The sequence below is a fragment of the Gobio gobio genome (genome assembly GCF_949357685.1).
Source record: "Gobio gobio genome assembly, chromosome: 11".
Taxonomy (NCBI): domain Eukaryota; kingdom Metazoa; phylum Chordata; class Actinopteri; order Cypriniformes; family Gobionidae; genus Gobio; species Gobio gobio.
In genome coordinates this window covers 4,950,557-4,972,260 of record NC_137104.1, presented here as the reverse complement: position 1 = coordinate 4,972,260, position 21,704 = coordinate 4,950,557, and the positions used below count along the sequence as shown (strand labels likewise).

At 37.4% G+C, this 21,704-nt stretch overlaps 1 protein-coding gene across 1 annotated transcript in view; it reads right to left on the bottom strand.

Annotated features, from left to right (window-relative positions):
- Positions 1-21,704, bottom strand: part of trps1 (trichorhinophalangeal syndrome I) — a 183,070-nt gene that overhangs the window by 81,709 nt on the left and 79,657 nt on the right. The window contains exon 5 of the mRNA XM_079829313.1: positions 20,408-21,032. Coding sequence (XP_079685439.1) covers positions 20,408-21,032 — 625 coding nt within the window. The remainder of the gene's footprint in view (positions 1-20,407; positions 21,033-21,704) is intronic.

The window sequence follows — 21,704 nt, the reverse complement described above, 5'->3', positions numbered from 1 at the left end:
TGTTTTAACTTAAATTGCTCATCTTGCGCTGCTCTGCGACACACCACGGATTGAGCAATCACATCTGAAAAATCACACTTAGACGTAGGCGGAAGTAACTAAAAATGAAAATAAAACCAAAAGCAGACTAATTATAGTAGCCTACATTTTATTACCCCATTATAATGGTCACTTTCATAAAATTACACTTACTTGTAGGTCCAACAACAAATATTTTAGCAATTTGTATATTTTAGTCAGAATTATTTCGCTCTTATTCTGTTTGTCGGCGGTGCTCATTCACGGGAGGCATAATTTTAGCGGAGATTCACTTGCAGAAGGCTCGTCCTCTCCTGACAGCAAAATGGACATATTTGCATGACTTTCTAACATTTACAGATGGAGAATATACCTGTGAAACCACATCTCTAACGCATTAAACAGCGCGAGTCTGTCAGCATGTGTCTGCTGATTTAAACTATACGCATTAACTATATCTTACCAGTTATGTTGAATCCCTTAATATAAAGTATGCGTCATGTTCAGGACAAATTGTAGAAATCACTCTGCGTCCTCCGCTATTTTTCAAATGCGCTTGTAACAAAGTACTCTTTATCAATATAAACGGTATTGCCCCAAATAATAATTTTGTTTCTAAAAAATATATCGATATACCGCCCAGCCCTACTGTTACACACGTTTTCTTTCTCAACTGTGTATGTTTACTTAAAGGGATAGTTCACCCAAAAATGAAAATTAGCCCATAATATACTCACCCTCAAGTCATCCTAGGTGTATATGACATTCTTCTTTCAGACGAATAAAATCTGAGTTATATTACACAAGTCCAGGCTAATCCAAGCATTAGAATTGGATTCATAGTTGCTCTGATTTTGAAGTCCATAAAAAGTGCATCTGTCCGTCAAATAACTGCTCCACGCAGCTCTGGGGTGTTAATAAAGGCCTTCTGAAGCGAATCGATGCATTTGTGTAAGAAAAATATCAATATTTAAAACTTTATCAAGTAAACTTTTGACCGACTGCCTTCCCTGTTCAATTTATGGAAAAATTGTTGAAAGTTCCTCGCCGATCGAAAGACTAACGCGACCAGGTCTGCTTGTCATGTCACGTACACATCTTGAGTTTCACTTTCAACTTTCAACACTTTTCCATGGAAGGCGGTCGGCCGAAAGTTTATTTGATAGTTATAAATATTAAACATTTTCTTACACAAACGAATTGATTCGCTTCAGAAGGCCTTTATTAACACCCCAGAGCTGCGTGGAGCATGTTATTCGATGGACAGATGCAGTTTTTATGGACTTCAAAAACAGAGCAACTATGAATCCAATTCTAATGCTTGGATTAGCCTGGACTTTTGTAATATAACTCTTTTTTTCGTCTTAATTTTTTTATTTTATTCGTCTTAAAGAAGAATGTCATATACACCTAGGATGACTTGGGGTTGAGTTAATTATGGGCTAATTTTCATTTTTGGGTGAACTTTCCCTTTAAGACATAACCCACTGTGTTTACGTGAACACTTTCCAAAAAGGCATTTTGGCACTTATTCACGTGAGCATGCACACAGAAAGCAGCCGTGACGTAGTATCTCTTTTGCGGCTTAATACGCTATTAATAACACAGTTAATACCAGGATGTTAAGTTTGGGCTTCTAAAGAGGAACGAAAGACAGAATGCAGCACAATAATGGTTTTACCTCGATTACCTCGTTCCAAAACCGAAATTGAAAATGAATTATGATTAATCACACAGCCCTAGGAAGAGTGTATTATCCTCAAATCCAACTTCACTGCAGCGCTCGCCTTCCTCTACGTGACCCGAAAAAAGTGTTGCAAAGGCAATCAAAATATTGCAAGCGCAATCCACAGAAATATCGAGAGAAGATAATGAGGGATCTTCCTTCAAAGACAAAATTACAGCTTTAAAAGTTGAACTCTCTAATTAGCTTCCCTGAGAAAAAAGGACAAAGAGAATCAGCTCCATTTTTCTCATTTTAGCTCTTTCCTTAAGTCTTGAGGCACAGCCTGTTCTCTGCCTCCTCTTTTCTGGCCAGAGGATTGTCATTCCGTTGCATCTCGCCCAACTCTGATCCACTCAGCACTGACCGATGAGGAAATTATCGCCTAAGAGCCGGTGTCGCTGATACAGCTAAAAGAATGTTAAAGTAATGAGATGCGGGGAGGAATTTGTGATTAGAGCTCACTGATCTATATAAGCCATTACTTATTATCACCAAAGGAAAATAACCTTGGTCATCTTCCTGCCAGTGAAGCCGACTTCCTGAAAGGGCAACCCACCAATAATCCTGCCAAGCTTCCATTCTGCTAGGAACAACTGGGCATAGAAAGCATAGCCCAGTTAAATTAGATGGAAGGACTGTGTGCAATTGGAAAACAGCTCATGCACTATCTTCAAAATGATCTACAAAAATGTATTTGATTGGCAAGATATCCGATAAAAAACACTGTGTTGTGCTTCTAATCTTTCGAGGTAAATTGCAACCTTTCATAGGTAAAATTAGGTAAATTGCAACCTTTCGTAGGTAAAATTAGGTAAATTGCAACCTAGTTGGCTAATTTTGTGGCTTACAGGAATCTATGGCAAGAATACGGTACACTTTGATATCTCAAAACTTTTTTAGCACTTTAGCAACTACAATACTAGTCTAGTTTTCAACAATCAAATGTCTGCATCTGCCCTTAAAATGGTGGTTTTGGTCTTTACTGTATCAAACAACATAAAAATATAATTGAAAGCATTGAAATATTTAAAATAGACATGTAATTTTGACATGATCTGTTGAATTGCTGTTCAAAACATTGTCGTTTTTGATTATTAACCCATTTTCATGACCAAAAACAAAATATTCAAATTGTATGTGCAAATTTTTCGAAATAAACTTTTTTTTTAATGGATACCAACATTTGGTCCCAAACTAGCTATAGGTCAAACTGAATGCACTTTGTTTAAAAATGTCACAAAAAAAATGTAAACGGTTGGGTTTGTCCATATTTGACCCAAACGTGTTGAAACATCGCAGCATTTTTTAGACTGTGACAACTAACTTTAGGCTAATTGTGAATGTTAACGTATATAATACATGTTTGTTCATTATACATGTGAAATAAAGTATTAGTAGAAATCTATATCAATTAATTTTATGAATAAATATATTGATAATTGTTAGTGATGCACCGATCATGATTTTACATGGCCGATTACGATACCGTTTTTTTTCAAGAAAATTGGCCGATTCCGATACCGATTTCCGATTTTTTTTTACACAATAAAAGAATGAAAGTATACATGAACAAGATGTTTATTTGGTATTTAACAGGCTAAATTGGCTTTTGGTTAATGAAAACAAGTCCGCAATCTAAAATTAACGGGAAATTGAATTGGAAATTAAAAGGCTGAAAGGTGAAATTAAAGGCAACAACTGTATATTCTGCAATCCAAACAAAGATGTTACTTAAATCAGCATTTGTTTTTAAATTCAGTGTAAAGAAAAAAGTCTTTACCAGTGAAATTAAATAAAACCAAAGTATATAATTGTTCCAAAATGTTAAATCAAATAATGTTTAATGCAATGAAAAAAACTAAAATGCTACAGCAGGTGCTTTTTAAATCAAATTAAGTCAATGTAATTAAAAGGTAAAATAAAAATGATCATCCTATAGGCTACAGAAATGATAGTATGTCATTTCTAAAGTGCATGCATGTTCTTCTTTAGGCTACAAAAAGAAGTATTTCGGCTTTATCACAAGTTAGTCTGTTTCGTTCTCATCCGATCCAACACGTGAGAAGCTGAGCTGAACAAACGCTCACTATCTGTGCTTGTGCAGGGCGGAGAGGTAAGCTCGCGCAACTTCAGCTTGCGCAACTTCAGCTCGCGCAACTTCAGCTCGCGCAACTTCAGCTCGTGCAACTTCAGCTCGCGCAGGAAAGCGGCTCTTCATTCCCTTCAGCGGATCTCATCTCTTCCCTCAGTTCTCCAGTTTCCGTTTGTAACACACAAGTGACATGTTCGCGAATGATTGCAATACAGGCGTATGTGCACGCGGGCGCACTTCCGGAAAAATCGGCAGAAAAATATAAAGAAAACCGGCTGTTCCGGTTTTTCGCCGGTCAACCGGTGCATCCCTAATAATTGTCAGTTTGGCCCCATTTACACTGCATGGTTCAAGTGACCCAATTCCGATTGTTCCCTCTCATGTGGCAAAGATCGGATATAACATGTGAACGTGTAAGCAGGAAAAAAACACATGAATTCCGATATCCTCAGATTGGATTCAGTCCTCACTCATATGTGGTATCAGATATGATTCGGATACGTGCATTTGCGGCTGTGTCCGAACACCTAGGCAGCTGACTCGTTGCCTCGCTGCCTTATCAGACAAAGGCTTGTAAGGCAGCGTTTGTGCATGAAGGCCCCTCACGAAACTGATCTCAGACAGACTTCATAGGCAGTGTAACCGTAATTAATATCTACAGCAAAATAGAGAGAGCTTCAGTGAGAACTAAACAAATATTTTATTACTACATTAGTCATTTCTCGCTAGAAATGACATCAGAAATGACACACAAACTGACCACTTTCGGATGCCATCTTTTTCTCCCAGCTCAACTGTCACAGAATGGTACGCACAGGATTGTGGGATATCAGCGAAGGATACAAAAATGCTGCCTTCAAAAATCGATCAGATGAAGGGTTCTCAGGTGACAGGAAGTGAAGCTAACATTAGATTCGGACTGGCCTTGGTGCCTTCCTGCCTTGAAATGTGTCCTCCGAAGGCAGCATTTTACAGGTTTCAGACGCTGCCTGCGTCTGCCATGGAAGCGGTCAGCGTGGATATTCCCCAGTAAATGCGAGTCGTATGTCATTGAAAAAGGGACAGAGGCGAATGACGTCAACTCAGGTAGACACGAACTGCGATCTCCTCTTTTTTCTCCGCCTTACGAGAGCAATGTTTTGCTGACCTTTAAACATTGAATAATCATTTCGTCTGCGTCCATTGCATATCACGCCGTTTTACTTCCTTTTCCGGGTCTGAACGTCTCGGGCTGTTTCACCAGTGTATAGTGTAAATGCAAATATCGGATACGGGTCGCTTTTAAAAGATGATATAGTCACCAAATCAGAATTTTGCATCAAGACCTGCAGTGTAAATGCGGTCAAATTGAGGCACAAAAGGTTCCATTTGAAAATGTTCTATTTTGATTGTTATTTAATGTTTATTGCAAGAAAAACACACACAAGAGTATTTAGACTTAAAATTTGGTAGTAAAACCTGCAAAGCTCATATAAAATGAATAGAAAATAAACCAGCAGCTCATTTAATATTTAGTTTGACCTCCCGGGGTGCGCGATCAGCATTTTCTAAAGGTTAAGCACCTCGTTTCACTGACCATTTGTTGAAAAAGAAAATGAAAACGGCCCCTTTTTTCTTCCTTCATGGAAAGTGTCCTGCATGCCAGCTTTGGTCAGGAGATTCTCCCCGTATCATGTGGTGAGCTCTCTAAACACAGAGAGTCAAAAATAAAAAAGGAAAAGAGAAAAGAGAAGCTGTTCCGTTGTGAAATTCGGCCGCTAGGGATTAAGGGAGGTCATGCAGGTAGAGAAAGATTAGAGGGCCTGGTCATTTGTAAAAATGTCATCAGTAATTACGGACTTATGATAATGATGATCAGCAGAAAAGATCATTTATCATTCGCCATTTTTGCCCCACCCATCCCATTCATCTGCACCGCTGAGGTGGAACTGTGTAATACTCCTCCTCAGGACTGGCTTCACACCATTACAAAAGGGGACGGAGGAAGAGAAAAAGAGAAGGCTATATAGAGAAGAAAATGAAACACATTAAGGAAAGAAATCCCGATGGAAATTCAATATGTTGGAGTCCTAGAAACATACAGTGCGGCTTATCAAAGCAGCTGTCACTAAATATAATTTGAGGCAGCGGGCGGAAATGTAAACGATGGCAGACCTAATGAATTTCATTTCAGGCCTGCCCAAAGTAGACGTCGTGTTTATCACAAGCCTTTCTCCTCGCAATGACTCATTTACGCTGTGCTTGCATTTCCTCGCACTTCCAGGCCTGAGAACCCTTCGCAGTAAATTGAGTGCTGTGCTTAAAGAACTTAGGGTGTGTTTGTCACATAATAAATACACAAATTGGAAACACAATGCAAAGAGATTTCTCTTCACTAGAGAGCAGGGCGAAGCTGGAGGAGATACAGGTGTTTGCAAGAGTAAAGAGTAGCAAGGAATGAGCAATGCCGTAAAACAGAAGATAATAGAGGAACCACAGGGGGGCCGGGGGCTATTTAACGATAATAATTCATTATTATTATAATAATAATATCATTAATACATTATTTACATTCAAGCTATTTTATAGAAACAGTGCTGGTGTACAAAATATGTCTTGATATTCAAACTAAAAGCACAACTACCTAAGTATCATATTCAGGGGTGCAAACTCATCAGGCGTGAAAAATGTGACACAAAAACGCATTTACCCGCATTTGACAGGTTGGTGTTAATTTCAAACCAGAATATTACAGAATATCTTGTGCTTTTTTTATGATGTTGTGTTGGCAAAATAGTCATGTTAGTAGTGAAAATAACACCAACAACTTTAAATCCAAAAATTAAGTCAGCCATGTCAGGCTAATTATCACTTCCAAGCTTGACATATTACTGAAATATTATAAAACACTACTAGCCTAGTCTTTTGCTGCTAACTGCGATTCAAAGGCTTAAAATTACTTGATTTTACACCGCAATGCTTACAAACGCATGCAAATGAAAAAGATTGATGTCCGTGACTCCACCCTGAAACCACCCCCCCCCCCTTCTCCCCGATATTAGTACTCTTCATCCACACACACACACACACACACACACATTCACAAGTTAAAATGGCTCCAAACAAAGCCACAAACCATTGCAAGCAACTCACAGTAGTGATGCTAATGAATTAATCAGTTTATGAACGACTCAGATGAATGATTCAATGACTCGCTCATAAATACAGTCCCTGGCTGTGTCCGAAATCACCCCCTATACCCTTAAATAGGGCACTATTTGAGGGGACAGCCATTAACCATAGTGGACGCCATCAAGTGCACTCATTTAATCCCACAATGCCCTGCAATATCGAGAGTATGGCGAATTAATTCCCACATCTGAACAGAAGATGGCGCATGCAGCTGAATCATACATCCATTTTCCAACCCACTCGTCCAATGTGGCTACAGAGTAATATCATACATTTATTTTTATTGATTATTAAATGGTTTAATCAAGGTTTACAGGCTAGAGTTCAATATAAATCTTTTCACTAGTACTGGAGCTGCCAGTTTGTTGAAGTTTAAATGATTATTAAACGGCAAGAACGAACTATGCAAAAGTGGCACTCAGTGTCATTCACTCCTTCTAGTGGACTATATTAGTGGAGTAATTTAGGGAATAGTGAATGAGGGCATAGGGTGCGATTTCGAACACAGCCCATATTGCCTTAATGAATCAGTGTTGTTAAACGAATCATCGACTGAATGATTCAATGACTCACTCACTTTTTGCCACCTACTTGTGTAAAAATTTTTTTCCAAAAATTAAAATGTAGGCAATAAGGCTTGTGTGTTAAAATGCATATTATTCCCAATAGCTAAAACAATTTGTACCATATCAAGGGAGGGTGAATAGCTTTATTAACCCCCTCGAGTCGGCAGTCGCTCTCTTTTTTTCTTATCAGTGCCAAAGAGACTCAAATAACTTTTTTATCATTCAGGTAAATGTTATACATCATTATTATAATCTGTTAAGTTTCTTTTTTGTGTACAGTCACAATAAAAACAAAATGTTTAGCTTTTTGCAAAATAAAGAAAACAAACATGATGCGCGATCTGCATTCATTCAGTCTTCAGAAAAGGAACTCTAGCTTAGTGAATACTTGTCTCACAAACATGAGACATATGTCTAAAGAAACGTTGAAATGTCAGGTTTTAAACAATGTACACCAAATCGAAAACAAATATTCTGTGTTTATGTAATCTGTTCGAAAAACTCCTAGGGGTTAAGCATTAAACCAATGATATATACTCATTTTATACATTTTTTTAATTTCCTTCCAGCTAACACACTCGTATTAAAATGCAGCCCTGCTCAATGTAAAACCAATTATCGTTCTTCTACTTTTAGCATGTTCTTTTAACACAGTAAAACAACAAGAACGCTCTCCTGTGTAAAGTATGCAAACAAACCTTTGATCTAGATATATGCAAAACATATCCATATGCAACATAAATATGCAAAACAGATTCTAATAGATCCCTAATGAAGAACATGTTTGTTGCAATCAAAGTTTACTGTTCCTAAGCTACAATCCCTCTTTGATACTCCGAGGGTAATCGTGCATTCAGAAGCATGTGGACACGATGTGCTTGGAGAAATGAATTGTTAGCTCCAGTGGTTTTGTGCAGGTGCAGAGAAATCTGACTGAGAGAAATGAATTGGTGTTTCGGGGATCAGCAGGAGAAAATGACACCGGTTGCTCGGTCGTTCTCACCTGGAGAGGTTGAAAAACTCGGCCACGTCTGGCTAGGGGCTGAGATGGGCAGATTGGGCGACGCTTCCGCACATTACGCTCCTGGATGTGCATGAAGGGGCTGCAGCATCAGCACGATACTCGGAGAGAAGCCTTACATTGCAAAAGCAGCGGTGAAAGGCAAGGGAGGAAGGGAAACCATCTGTTGTAAAGCACCTCACCTTCTTCACCTGTCCCACCAGATTAACCGACCCCTCCGACATCTGCCACTAAACGTCACGGATATACCAAAACACAGCCATTCATTCATATCTCCCACATCCTGCACATCCACATCAGCAGTCTAACACACAATAGGGGTGGGGGGAAAGATTCACAATTGATATAATTCATATTCAATCGCCGCCACCTACCAGCACAATAACAACACAGACGTAGCCGGATAATTTTCATAATGACCAACACAATCTACCAAGAGCAGTGCAAATTAGCGTCCGGTTTAACACATGCCGTAAATAATGGTGCAAACACCAGTAAATTGACAGTGCAAACCTTAGTAAACCACCTTGCATGATTCATTTAAATACTCTCCTCACACCTACATGTCATGGATATACCAAAACATAGCCATTCATTCATATCTCCCACATACACAATAGGGATGGGGGGGGGGGGGGATTCACTAAAAAAAGAACACTCCACTATTTTTGATAAAATAAGCTAATTTTCCAACTCCCCTAGAGTTAAACAGTTGACCATTACGCAGGAATGAGAGTATAGTTCCTAGCCATATCTGCCTATAAAATCACAACTTTTCATTTTCTGTCAGTCTTAGTACACAATTTAACTACACACATCACAACATCTAAATAGGAAAATGTTGGCGTTATTTTGTCACTTATTGAGCAGTCGGCTAGCTGGAGCCATTCACCTCCAGTCTTTGTGCTAAGCTAGGCTAGCTGGAGCCATTCACCTCCAGTCTTTGTGCTAAGCTAGGCTAGCTGGAGCCGTTTACCTCCAGTCTTTGTGCTAAGCTAGGCTAGCGGTGGGTGCGTCAGACAGAGTTATGGCAGACACGGAGATGAGAATGATATGTATGGACTTCTCTAACTCTGGGGGATACAGTGAATAAGCTAAAGTCCCAAAAAGTCGGCGTGTTCCTTTAAATACTCTCCTAACATAAATGCTGTGTCTGAAAGGGAAACTCCTACAAATGCATATGCAATCATATCAGCCGCTAAAATAATCCTGTCCACACCTTTTCAGCGCACATTTATCACTGCATGTTCTTGAGTAAAGCAGTTTTTTTAATGCCAAAAGAGGGTTTTTGGTCCCTAATCTTAAAAAGTACAGTTATAGAGATTTTGGTTATCCCATCCAAAACAAATTCTATTGTACATTTTATTACCACTTATTATATGCAGTGAAGTACAATTATTTGAAATGACCATTTTGTAGTATTTTACTTATTGATGCTCCTGGAATAAAACATATAAAAAATATCTGATTGACTCATAGTATACAGTCCATAGTTTATGATTACATTTTGTCCCATGGTCTAGTGTTAAAAAAAACAAAAAAAAGCGCAATAGATTACAATATCGTTCTCCGCCATTGACGTAATTTCCTGTGTTTTCACGGTTATACGGTAGGACGCGCTATACACATCTTCTGAAAGAGCAGAGAATCTCTTGATCAAAACACATGCGAAGAAGAAGCAGAAACAAGCAATATCATATGTAATCATATGCACATGTAAAATAACGCGAGCATCAAAATTAAACAGCATATAAATCAAAATGCCTAATGTTACTGAATGAAAAGTCAACAAAATGTCAAGCTACAGGACTGTGAAGCTTTGGGGGTGTTGATGGACTCCATCTACTCCATCTGTGTTTTGATCATCATTCTGAATCTCATCCAGATGTAGTCTTTGACAAAACAGATTTTCTCAGCTTATTCCTCAAAATGTTGCTTTTTTTATGAAACTTGCCCACATTCAAGTATTGATAAAAAAAGAAAGCATGAAGCTAGAATAAAACACAGGGTCTGTTCTTTCTTTTGATATATTGCATGTTTAGATATTACAGCAAAATATTCTGGATGCCATGAAACTGATCAGAAATGCTGGCGCTGACTGGCAATTTTTTTCCAAAAGAGTTAAATTTGGCACCCAATTATCAGGATTAGTATCCATTTGGGAGATAAACATTTTGTCCCACACAATAGTTCCTCAATCATCAGCCTCACAGAACAGGTTTGGTAAACCCTGGTTAGAGAAGAGGACGCCTGGCCCTTGGGTAAAACAGCAGCTGTTGTGGATCTGGTGTTATTGTGCGCCTCCGCCCGCACATCATTACACAAGGTAATCGGCTGTTTTGTGTTTGTTTTGAGGACGCTGGCTCCTCCTCCTGATCCATCGCTCCCGTGTACGAGCATGCGGTTGCATCGCAACTGTCTTTAGGTGTGTTTCTGTACCAGCATCGTCTCTTAAATCCTGAAGCCTGGCACCTGACACTCGAATTTGGCAGACTAATAGGTATGCCGTCTCTTCATTAGGCTGCAAAGTGAAGCCTAATTCTTCTCTTTTCATCCCTCTCTCTACCGCATTCCCTCTCCTGCTGTCTATCTGCACGGCATATTTAACGTGAACTAAATGCTTGCTTAACTACGACCCAAGGAGGTGGGCGAAAAAGCATGTGAAAAAGTAAGGGAGAAAACAGCGAATGTCACCTTCCTCAAAGGCCTGGTTAATCCGACACGGCGCACACATTAAATGGCAGATTGTATTCGTTAAGGAACAAAAAGGAGCTCCGTCTCTTTGATGTGGGCCAGGCGGCGCTGGACGCGGGAATCCACAGCCAGGCTTGGTGTCAGATTGGGATCAAACGTGGCCACACTCACATCTAAATAGAAATCTGGGATGGAAAAAGTTCCAGGGAAGGTGACCACACATGAAGAGAAACAAAAGCAGACCGAGGGGGAAAAAAACAGAGCTGAGAGGCAGAAGTTTGGGTTCACATGCCTGTACACTCTCTCGCATATGATGCATACTGATGCAAAAAAAGATTATAATATAACATAATATAATATATTATATAATATAATACTTTTCGTTTTAAATATTAAAAATAAATAAATAATTATTTTAGGATAAAATAAAATAAATAAAATAATGCTTTTATGAGTCATTAAATAAAATAAAATAATAAATAAATAAAATGATAAAAAAAACATAATTAAAAATAATATATATTTAATTAAATATAAATACAATATAAATATAATATAATATAATATATAATAAAATAAATATAATATAATGTATTTAAATATAAATATAATATACATTATAATATAATATATAATAAAATAAATATAATATATAATATAATTAATATAATATATTTAAATATAAATATAATATAAATATAGTATATAATATAAATAAATATAATATAAAAATATAACCATAATTAGGAGTCCTAAAATAACGTAAAATACTAAATAAAATGATAAAAATTAAATAATAAAAAAATTATATAATATGATACGTTTAATTTTAAATATTAAAATAAGATAAATAATGATTTTAGGATAGAATAAAATTAAATAATGCTTTTATGAGTCAAAAAATAAAGTAAAAATAAATAAAATAAATCAATAAAATAAAACATATATATATATATATATATATATATATATATATATATATATATATATATATATATATATATATATATATATATATATATATATATATATATATATATATATATATATATATATATATATATATATATATATATATATATATATATATATAAAATAAATAAAATAAAATAAAATAATCAGTTTACACAGCTTGTTTGTCTGGCCAATGGAACCTGGAAGAAATATTTGGGAAGCCTGTTTGGAAAAAGTAATTATTTGTCCAATTTTATTTGGTACCAATCGTGCAGTTCAGCTAAATTCAGATACAACTCTTTGTAAACACCGAGAGGATTCCATCTCTGTAGTACGCTATTCACTCCTAGGTGTATTATTATTATTTCAGCAATATTTTTTCAACAATTAAAATTCTCACATCTGCCGACTCCTGGCGGGATTTTTTTTTTTTAAGTCAAAATAATCAAATCAAACAAAGGGTAGGAAAAGTTAGCTCAACTCAAATCGCATCAAAAACTATTCTAGAGATCCTCATGCAAAACTAGCATCCGGTGATTTACATAGGGTTACGTTTGGAAAGAGCCCACTGGGAGCAAAGTTTAGCAGGATCTGCAGGGTTGTGGCTGGAGGCTTAATTAGGTAATAACAATAGGACTATCTTTAGAGATACTGAAGTGCACTGAGAGGCAACATAAAAGGATAACCGCATGATTAGTCTTCACAGATGAAAAAACATATCCGTTTGCTCCAGGGGTTGACCAACGCCAGCACCGAGCACAGCGGGAATATCAATCTGGGGCAATTAACGTGACCCGCAACTGGCAAGAGGTCAACTGCAAAAAACAGTGTCGCTTTTGAACACAACCCTAAACAATGATTGTGTGGCAGGGTGCAGCCACAATTCACCGGAGGGGTTAATTGCTGATCGCTGCTCGAGCTAGAGAAGGCGCCAGCAGGAGGATTCTGGGTAGCATGCCGGAGAACACTGGACCAGGAGTAATGAGTTCTGGCATGAGGCGACGCCGGTAACGGGCCAGCAGGCCGAACGCTGCCACGGGGGGGGACGTCTCTCTATGGGTGTGAGGAAGCTGGAACTCAGAGTCACTGACTGTCAAGGGCAAACCGGCCACTTCAGAACAAGGGAGGCGTGTTGTTTTATAACACTGCTAAAGAGGCTACCAAAGACGGCTTAAAATACAATCAACTGTCTTAACATGAATGCATGGATGGCAGTGCGGAGAGGAAAAACCTATTCATCGGTTCATTGAAATAAAGATGAAATCAAATATAAATATTAGTTGAAAAACTTAGGCTAAAGGGAATCTAGCAATGTTGCATTGGCAATAAACTGAAATAAAAGTTGAAGCACTAAAATGATTAACTGGAAATTATTAAAAACAAAAAAAATCTGAAATAAGCGAGATGATGCACTAAAATTACTGACCGAAAAAAAAAAAATTCGTAAAAGTGCGGTCATATCTATTAATTATATCGCATCTAACATAAACATTTTTGTGTTTACATAATATGTGTGTGTGTGTGCGTGTATTTTTACATGTGTATTTACACACACACACACATTTTTATTTATATATATATATATATATATATATATATATATATATATATATATATATATATATATATATATATATATATATATATATGTATGTATGTATGTATGTATGTATGTGTGTGTATATATATATATATATATATATATATGTGTGTGTGTGTGTGTGTGTGTGTGTGTGTGTGTGTGTGTGTGTGTGTGTGTGTGTGTGTGTGTGTGTGTGTGTGTGTGTAAATACACACACATACATACATACATACATAAATATATAAAACCACATTTTTGTTAGATGTGATTAATCCCGATTAATTGATTTTACAGCACTAATGAACACAAAACATTTTTTTTAAAATCCTAAATAGCAACATTAAATGAAAAACACATAGCAAAATTACTAAAAATTAAACTAAAATGTGCATGAAAAATAAATTAAAAGCTAATATAAAAATTTTAATAAAAGTATAATAAAACACAAAAAAAATTGATTCGATTTTGATATGAAAATGCTAATTGATTAGTATTAATGTAAAAATGTAAATCAATAAATATACTAAATTGAACATATAATGGTTTCTATGGCTCATAAGAGACACAAATTACACATCATACTAAGTTCTTCAAAAGAAAAGCTGGCATCCAGACCCTGTTCATGATTGCTCAATGATTCATCGCTGAAGGAAAATTATGCTCATATATGAGTATCAAATAATCTAAAAGTTGAAGTTTAGCTCAACGTAGATCAAATCAACAACTCTTCTGTAGAGTCACATTTGATCTTAAAAGAAAAATTGAATAAAGTATATATTTTCAAATGCTCATTCCGTCAAAAGTACACGTGTCTCATAAAGTAAACTCAAAACTCTGGAGGGAAAAAAAAAGAAATTTAACTTTATCTCACTCTATAAAGTTTGGTAACTTAGTCACTAAGTGGGAGGCTGGAAGAAGATTGTAGGAATTGTAGGCGATGCAGGTCTTTCTTCTCTCTCTCTCTCAATTAATGCAAAAGGCTAATAAAAGTTGGCCAAAGGCTAGAAACAAAGAAATGAGTGTTTTGTAAACAATGCAGCGGTGTATAATCGGAACGCATTATCTAATATGTGGAGGTGGAATATAGATAACAACAACAGTTTCACATCATAAACTTTTTCCGCTCAGTGTTTACGTCACTAAATAGGCATCCATTATCAAATACGCAACAAAGAAGTGCATGAAAGAAACCATTAGTTCCTCCCAAAGCCAAACCCCTCATCAGAACGTCTCCGTTATCAATGTCCTCTCCGATTCAGGTCAGTGTGAGCTTCAGGTTCTCCGGCGAGGAACCCCTCCCTGGCTGAGCCGGGTTTCATAATGCGATAGATGACTCACACGCCAAGTCATGGTAACTCAAAAAATATTGTGACGGACTTCAGATCCCTTCTGAGTCCCATTAAGCCCTAGCAGTCCCAAAAAATGTTCTGATTCAACATTTCCTGAGGGCTAGAGCGAGGCCTCCACCTCCACCCCGAAGCTTTCACACACTCGCTGACACGCCTAGCCTAATGACTTAACCACCGAGCGGACCACGCCCGGCCGTCTCTCCTGCCAACCCTTTTCCAGAACCATCCAGGGAGGACGTACAACTCACAAAAACCCATTCCCGTTCCCCTTCTTTTTCTTTTTGTGGGCCAACACGTTACATCAGACAGTGATGCCTTTTGGACGGGAGATGCACAGGAAGCAATGATTCCCAGCCGGGGCCTCTTGCCTTTAAAACGCAGAAGGAGCGGAAATTATGTCAGAAAGTTTCGGGAGAGCCACTCCTTCCTCTCGCTGTCAGCCGACGCGGAGATCAAAGAGGAACGGGGAGCATTAACGCACACATAAATATACAGAATATGCTGTTGAATCCACACCATCGCGCGACCTTGGCTTTGCAGAAAGACATTTAACCGCAGCCCGATTCTGCTGAAATGTCAGGCGGTGAATACATTACATAAAAAGCCTTTGTAGAACTCTTGTTTTCACTAGCTGTGCATCTTCTCCGCCTGTCTTTATTCTGCTCACCTTTAACAACGGCGTGAATAAAAGCCCTGATCGCTACTCGTGTCACTAAAGACATCATACGTCCTGGCTTTTATAGACTCGCAACACATGCTGACTGTGTCAGATTCACCATGTTATCCGATTGACAGAGACCGGAGCATATGGGAAGCCAAACGGCATAAACACAAATGCATTGTTACGGATATAAGACGTACAGGCCATTGTGTTGCGCTCGCTGTAACAAACACGCATTTCTTAATGCATCTTCATCCTCTGACACTGGGAATTGACAGGAATTTTCATTGTTTTGAATTGTTTTGAATGTTCGATAAGCAAGCTCTGTCACGAAATATACGTCATAAAAGCCGACCAATCAGGTTGTGACCGTATCCCTATGCCTTTGGTTCGGTAACTTTAGGTTCGCTGTTAAAAATGCGAACGCTAAGCGGACCAGGACTATATGTTTTGTTTTGTTTTTTTAGTCCGGACCAAACGAACCAAACTACAAGTGTGAACGCACACCCTTAAAGTTTATAGTTAAAAGGTCTCAATTTAAAAAGAGAAATCATATTTAAAGTTTAGACATTTAGGGCCCTTTAACACCTTCCTTGTTTGGTCTGGATTTTCAGACTTTTCAGTTTTGTCCAAATTAATATTACAGGTGTGAAACCGCAGCCCGATTCTGCTGAAATGTCAGGCGGTGAATACATTACATAAAAAGCCTTTGTAGAACTCTTGTTTTCACTAGCTGTGCATCTTCTCCGCCTGTCTTTATTCTGCTCACCTTTAACAACGGCGTGAATAAAAGCCCTGATCGCTACTCGTGTCACTAAAGACATCATACGTCCTGGCTTTTATAGACTCGCAACACATGCTAACTGTGTCAGATTCACCATGTTATCCGATTGACAGAGACCGGAGCATATGGGAAGCCAAACGGCATAAACACAAATGCATTGTTACGGATATAAGACGTACAGGCCATTGTGTTGCGCTCGCTGTAACAAACACGCATTTCTTAATGCATCTTCATCCTCTGACACTGGGAATTGACAGGAATTTTCATTGTTTTGAATTGTTTTGAATGTTCGGTAAGCAAGCTCTGTCACGAAATATACGTCATAAAAGCCGACCAATCAGGTTGTGACCGTATCCCTATGCCTTTGGTTCGGTAACTTTAGGTTCGCTGTTAAAAATGCGAACGCTAAGCGGACCAGGACTATATGTTTTGTTTTGTTTTTTTAGTCCGGACCAAACGAACCAAACTACAAGTGTGAACGCACACCCTTAAAGTTTATAGTTAAAAGGTCTCAATTTAAAAAGAGAAATCATATTTAAAGTTTAGACATTTAGGGCCCTTTCACACCTTTCTTGTTTGGTCTGGATTTTCAGACTTTTCAGTTTTGTCCGAATCAATATTACAGGTGTGAAACGTCCCCTGGACCACGGTCCGGACCAAACAGACGAAATTTGGTCCTGAGAAAAGAGGTAATCTCGGTCCTGATCAAACTGAACAAAGGTTCGGTTCGTTTCTAGTGTGAAAGCATTTTCTGTATGGTTCGGACTTTTTGGACTCGGATATAGCATTTACTGAAGTTCCTGTTTATGTTTAAATATTATAATGTTATTTTACATTTTTATCTCGACTATATTGATTATGAAAAGTGAAAAAATGCGCAATATGTCAGAAGACAAAAGGTCAGAAATGATCATATTTCATATTAAAGAAATACTTTTAAGAAATGGATAACAATAAAAAGCACAGATTTTTATAATTATATATATATATATATATTTTTTTTTTTTACAATAAATCCTTGGACCTTTCTAATGATTTTTAGTCATAGGCTGTTTGCATACTAACAGGTAACCCATCATTTTTGTCAAATAAGTTTTCTGTAAAATATAAATATTATTATTATTATTTTTATGCTGTTATATTTCTTCTTAAATGATTTTTTAAATTTGTAATAATAAAAATGTTATTGTAATAGTAATAGTATTGTAATTAGCCATATTAATATATAAGCACAAAATGTTATATACACACTTTTCATTTGTAAAAAAAAAAAATAATAATAATAATGATAAATCGCATTTTAAATCGCAATCGCAATTTTAACCAGAATAATCGCAATTTGATATTTCCCCCAAATCGTGCAGCCCTAAATTGTATCTTAATTTTAATCAATGTTTCATCAGCCAATTGCCTGAATTTAATAAATAAGAAGCAAATAGGCTATAGCAGACAACAATCGTGACATGGAGGCGTCGGAGCGATCACTTGCATTACTCTTGCACATGTCTCATAAATAAACCCAAACTCAGCCTCACAGACATGAGAAATATAATAATATAGAAAGTTTGAAATGTCCACTTTTAAACGAAACAATTCCAAACTAAAAGAAATAGTCAAGCAATGTGCACTGTTCACTAGTGGCAAAGATATGCGTCCGTTCATTCATTCTTGTCAAAGACGCTGACATCAGACACACATCCGTTTACAAACCAATCAGTGTCCAGATGCCGCCCACATAGATGATGACGACAGGACGCAAGTGTGTCATGTGAAGTTCTTTAGTGCGCTCACATAATTGCAATGTGAAACCAAAACTAACCAAATGTATCAAAACATGAACTTTGGTTCAGACCTTGGTGTGGACTTTCAGGTGTGAAAACGCCCTTAGACTGAAATAAACTTTCAATATAGGGTTAGGACAAATATTCTAACCAGAACTGTTGAGTGATATCAATGCAGTGCTATAAATATGTTAACCAGATCCTTTTTGTGAGGTATTTAGGTGAAATAAGCCTCCAGACCAGCCTTCCTCAAAAGGCCTGTCGGTCATCATTTCCACTGAGGTGTGCAGTGAGATCTGCATGTTAAGGGTAAATAGCATTTTTGTGAATACAGTGTCTTGTTATTTCCCTATTAAACTCCCCATTATATCTTTGTATACTACCCAAAGCTCAGATAATGTGTATGTTCCAGTTTTTTGTTTTGTTTGTCTCTCAGATGGCTGTGTTATTGTGTCTGCAGCTCTCTCTGCCTCTATTAGTTTACCCAGACTTTAAGCTGCAGAGGGTCCCTGCACATACTGACTTCATTAAAACACAAGTAAGGATGATCACACACACACACACAAACAACTTAAGCTTGACAACGATACCGCTGAGCAGGCTGCTCAGCGTGATAGGCACAGAGAAGCAATTGATAAGTGAGTTCACTGTCATGGACGCTGACAGAAAGCCTGGCAGATGTTCTCAGGTCAGGGCTCAAAAACAAGGATGGCCAGTGTGAGAGAGTTTCGGAACGGGTCAATGCTTTGTTGATTGTGTACATATACTCTTATTAAATTATTTATAGCAATTTTTCATACAGAAAACACAACCTGCAATCAAATATATATGTAAGAGAAAAAAAAGAAAATTATATATATATATATATATATATATATATTTAAGAAATATCTGCATGTATATACTGTATATACATTTATATAATCTATAATATATATATATATATATATATAAATATAAATGTTTTATATATAAAAATTAAAAAAAATCTTAAATATATACATGCTTGTGTGTGTATTTATATATAAATAATAATTAACAGAGTACACACACATATATTATGTAAACACAAACTTTTATTTTGGATGTGATTAATCACAATTAATCAGCCCTTATATATGTATATATATATATATATATATTTTCTCTCTTACATTGTAGATATTTATTTATTCACTTCTTTTTTGCTGTTTTTGTTTCCATGTATAATATGCTGCTAAAATATGTATTTTATAAATAAATTATTAAAATAAAACATATATATATATATATATATATATATATATATCAAACAAAATGTATATGCATTTAAATATACAAAAAACAACAATAATAATAATAATAAAACCATATTATTATAATAATACATTATTAGATTTTTATAAAAAAGTATATTTTAAATAAAATATTAAATAAAGCATAATGTACTGTGTTATTATACATTATTTGTTTGTATATCATTATATTTTAAATAAAATGACATAAAAATAAAAAATAAAAAAAAATTCTAAAATAAAAAACATATCTGCATTTAAAATAAAATAATAAACAAATAATAATAAACAAAACAAAATATTATAAAAAATGTAATAAATAAATTGTATGATTATTATTATTATAGATTTTAAATATTATTTTACGAAAAGCATTTAAGCAATATATTTATGTACGTGAGAATTTTTGCAGTGAAAGTATTGGCTAAATCTGACTATGCCAGCACAAAAAAAAAAAAAAATCCTTGTTTTTGAGCCCAGTCACATGGGTTTATGGCCTTATTTCAGTGACTTCCTTTTTGTTTTTCACAAACCCCTGTAATTTTCTCAAACACACACGCTGCTCACATATTACCGCAGGAGAGTTTATAATGAGCCGTCAGCCATTAAAATGTTAAGCACAGATGACGTCAGAACACCTCCAGGAAACACCTCAGACCCCAGAGGGTTAATAACTGGAAAGGAAACGCGTACATTTCTAAGAACAGGATGGACAGACATAGACCACGTCTTACCCGTAGGAGCGACTGCGACTCTTCCTTGGCACTTTTGCCCTCAGCGGAGGTTGGGTACGGCTGCCCGGCTTTCTCCACGCCGCTCGCCGGGTTACCCGGCAGGAAGCCCTTAGCATCCGCGCTGAGGCTGAAGATCAGTCCCGATGAGTCTCGAAGCATGGCTGCTCCCTTCTGCTGGTCTTTTACTCCCGCGGTCAGCAGACCCAGCGTGGCTTGGGGAAACGGGGCTGGGCTTCCCCTAAGAATCTCCCCTGCGCGCTCTTTGGGCACCCACACCAGACTCTGCACGTGTTGCTCCCCCCCTCGGCCTCCTCCGCCCGCCACAGGGCCCAGAGCTTCAAACCAGCCCTTCTCCTTCTCGTCCTGGGCCTCGCTCTTCACGCCCTCTGAGCCGGGGAGAGGCTCGGCTCGGCTGGCCTCTGGAGGCACCAGGCTATAGAGTTTCAGATCACCTTTGCTCTCCTCTTTGATGCGGAGGGTGGATGGGGCGGAGCAGCCGTTCGCCGGAGCGGAGGCTGGATCCGAGGAGTCCTGGCAGTGGGCGGAGTTGAAGTGGTCCAGAAGCGCTGTGGTGTCCGTGGCAGTGAAACTGCAATGCCGACAACGACAGCAGCCGTGAACTCTCCTGGAAAGAGGACAAGAGATGGAGTTTTATCATTCTTGCAAGATCAGGAAACGGTGCTTTCGGCTGCAACCATGTCACTCGGCCCTTAGGGAGCCATCTAAGAGACTAATCCACATCCTGATTCCGTGTGCTTTCTCCTTATCTGACGTCTCTGGCCCCCTGAGCGAGGTCTCTGTAATGTTGTGTAATTACAGTTTAGTCAGCTATTCTCGTCTGCATAATGGCTCTTTGTTCTGTTCCAAATAAAGGAAACAAAGAGCTGCTCCAAACTCTCAGCGCTAAATGAACACTTTGCAAACCTTTAGGTAAATGAATGTGACGTTCGCTCCAGAAACACCAATGATTTTCTATAAGCTTGCACTTCCTGTTGGAAATCGACTGTCAAACTGACACCCCACCCCAAAAAAACCCATGTTTATTTTATATGCATCGGTAGATGCGCTTGGACGATAGCCATTCGTTGATAGGTTTGGCTTTAGATGCTAACCGTACCAGAATGAATGAATGAGAGGTTTTGAAAGCAAAAAAAGTCCTTGGTGTTCAAAGTTCACGGCAGGGCAGGGCAAATCGGGTTATTAATATCCTTTCCAAAGATCATCTGTAAATAAAAAAAGCACCCCTTTCCTGTTCTAACATGCTCGTCAAGTATCACAGATTCAAAGGCTGGCATTT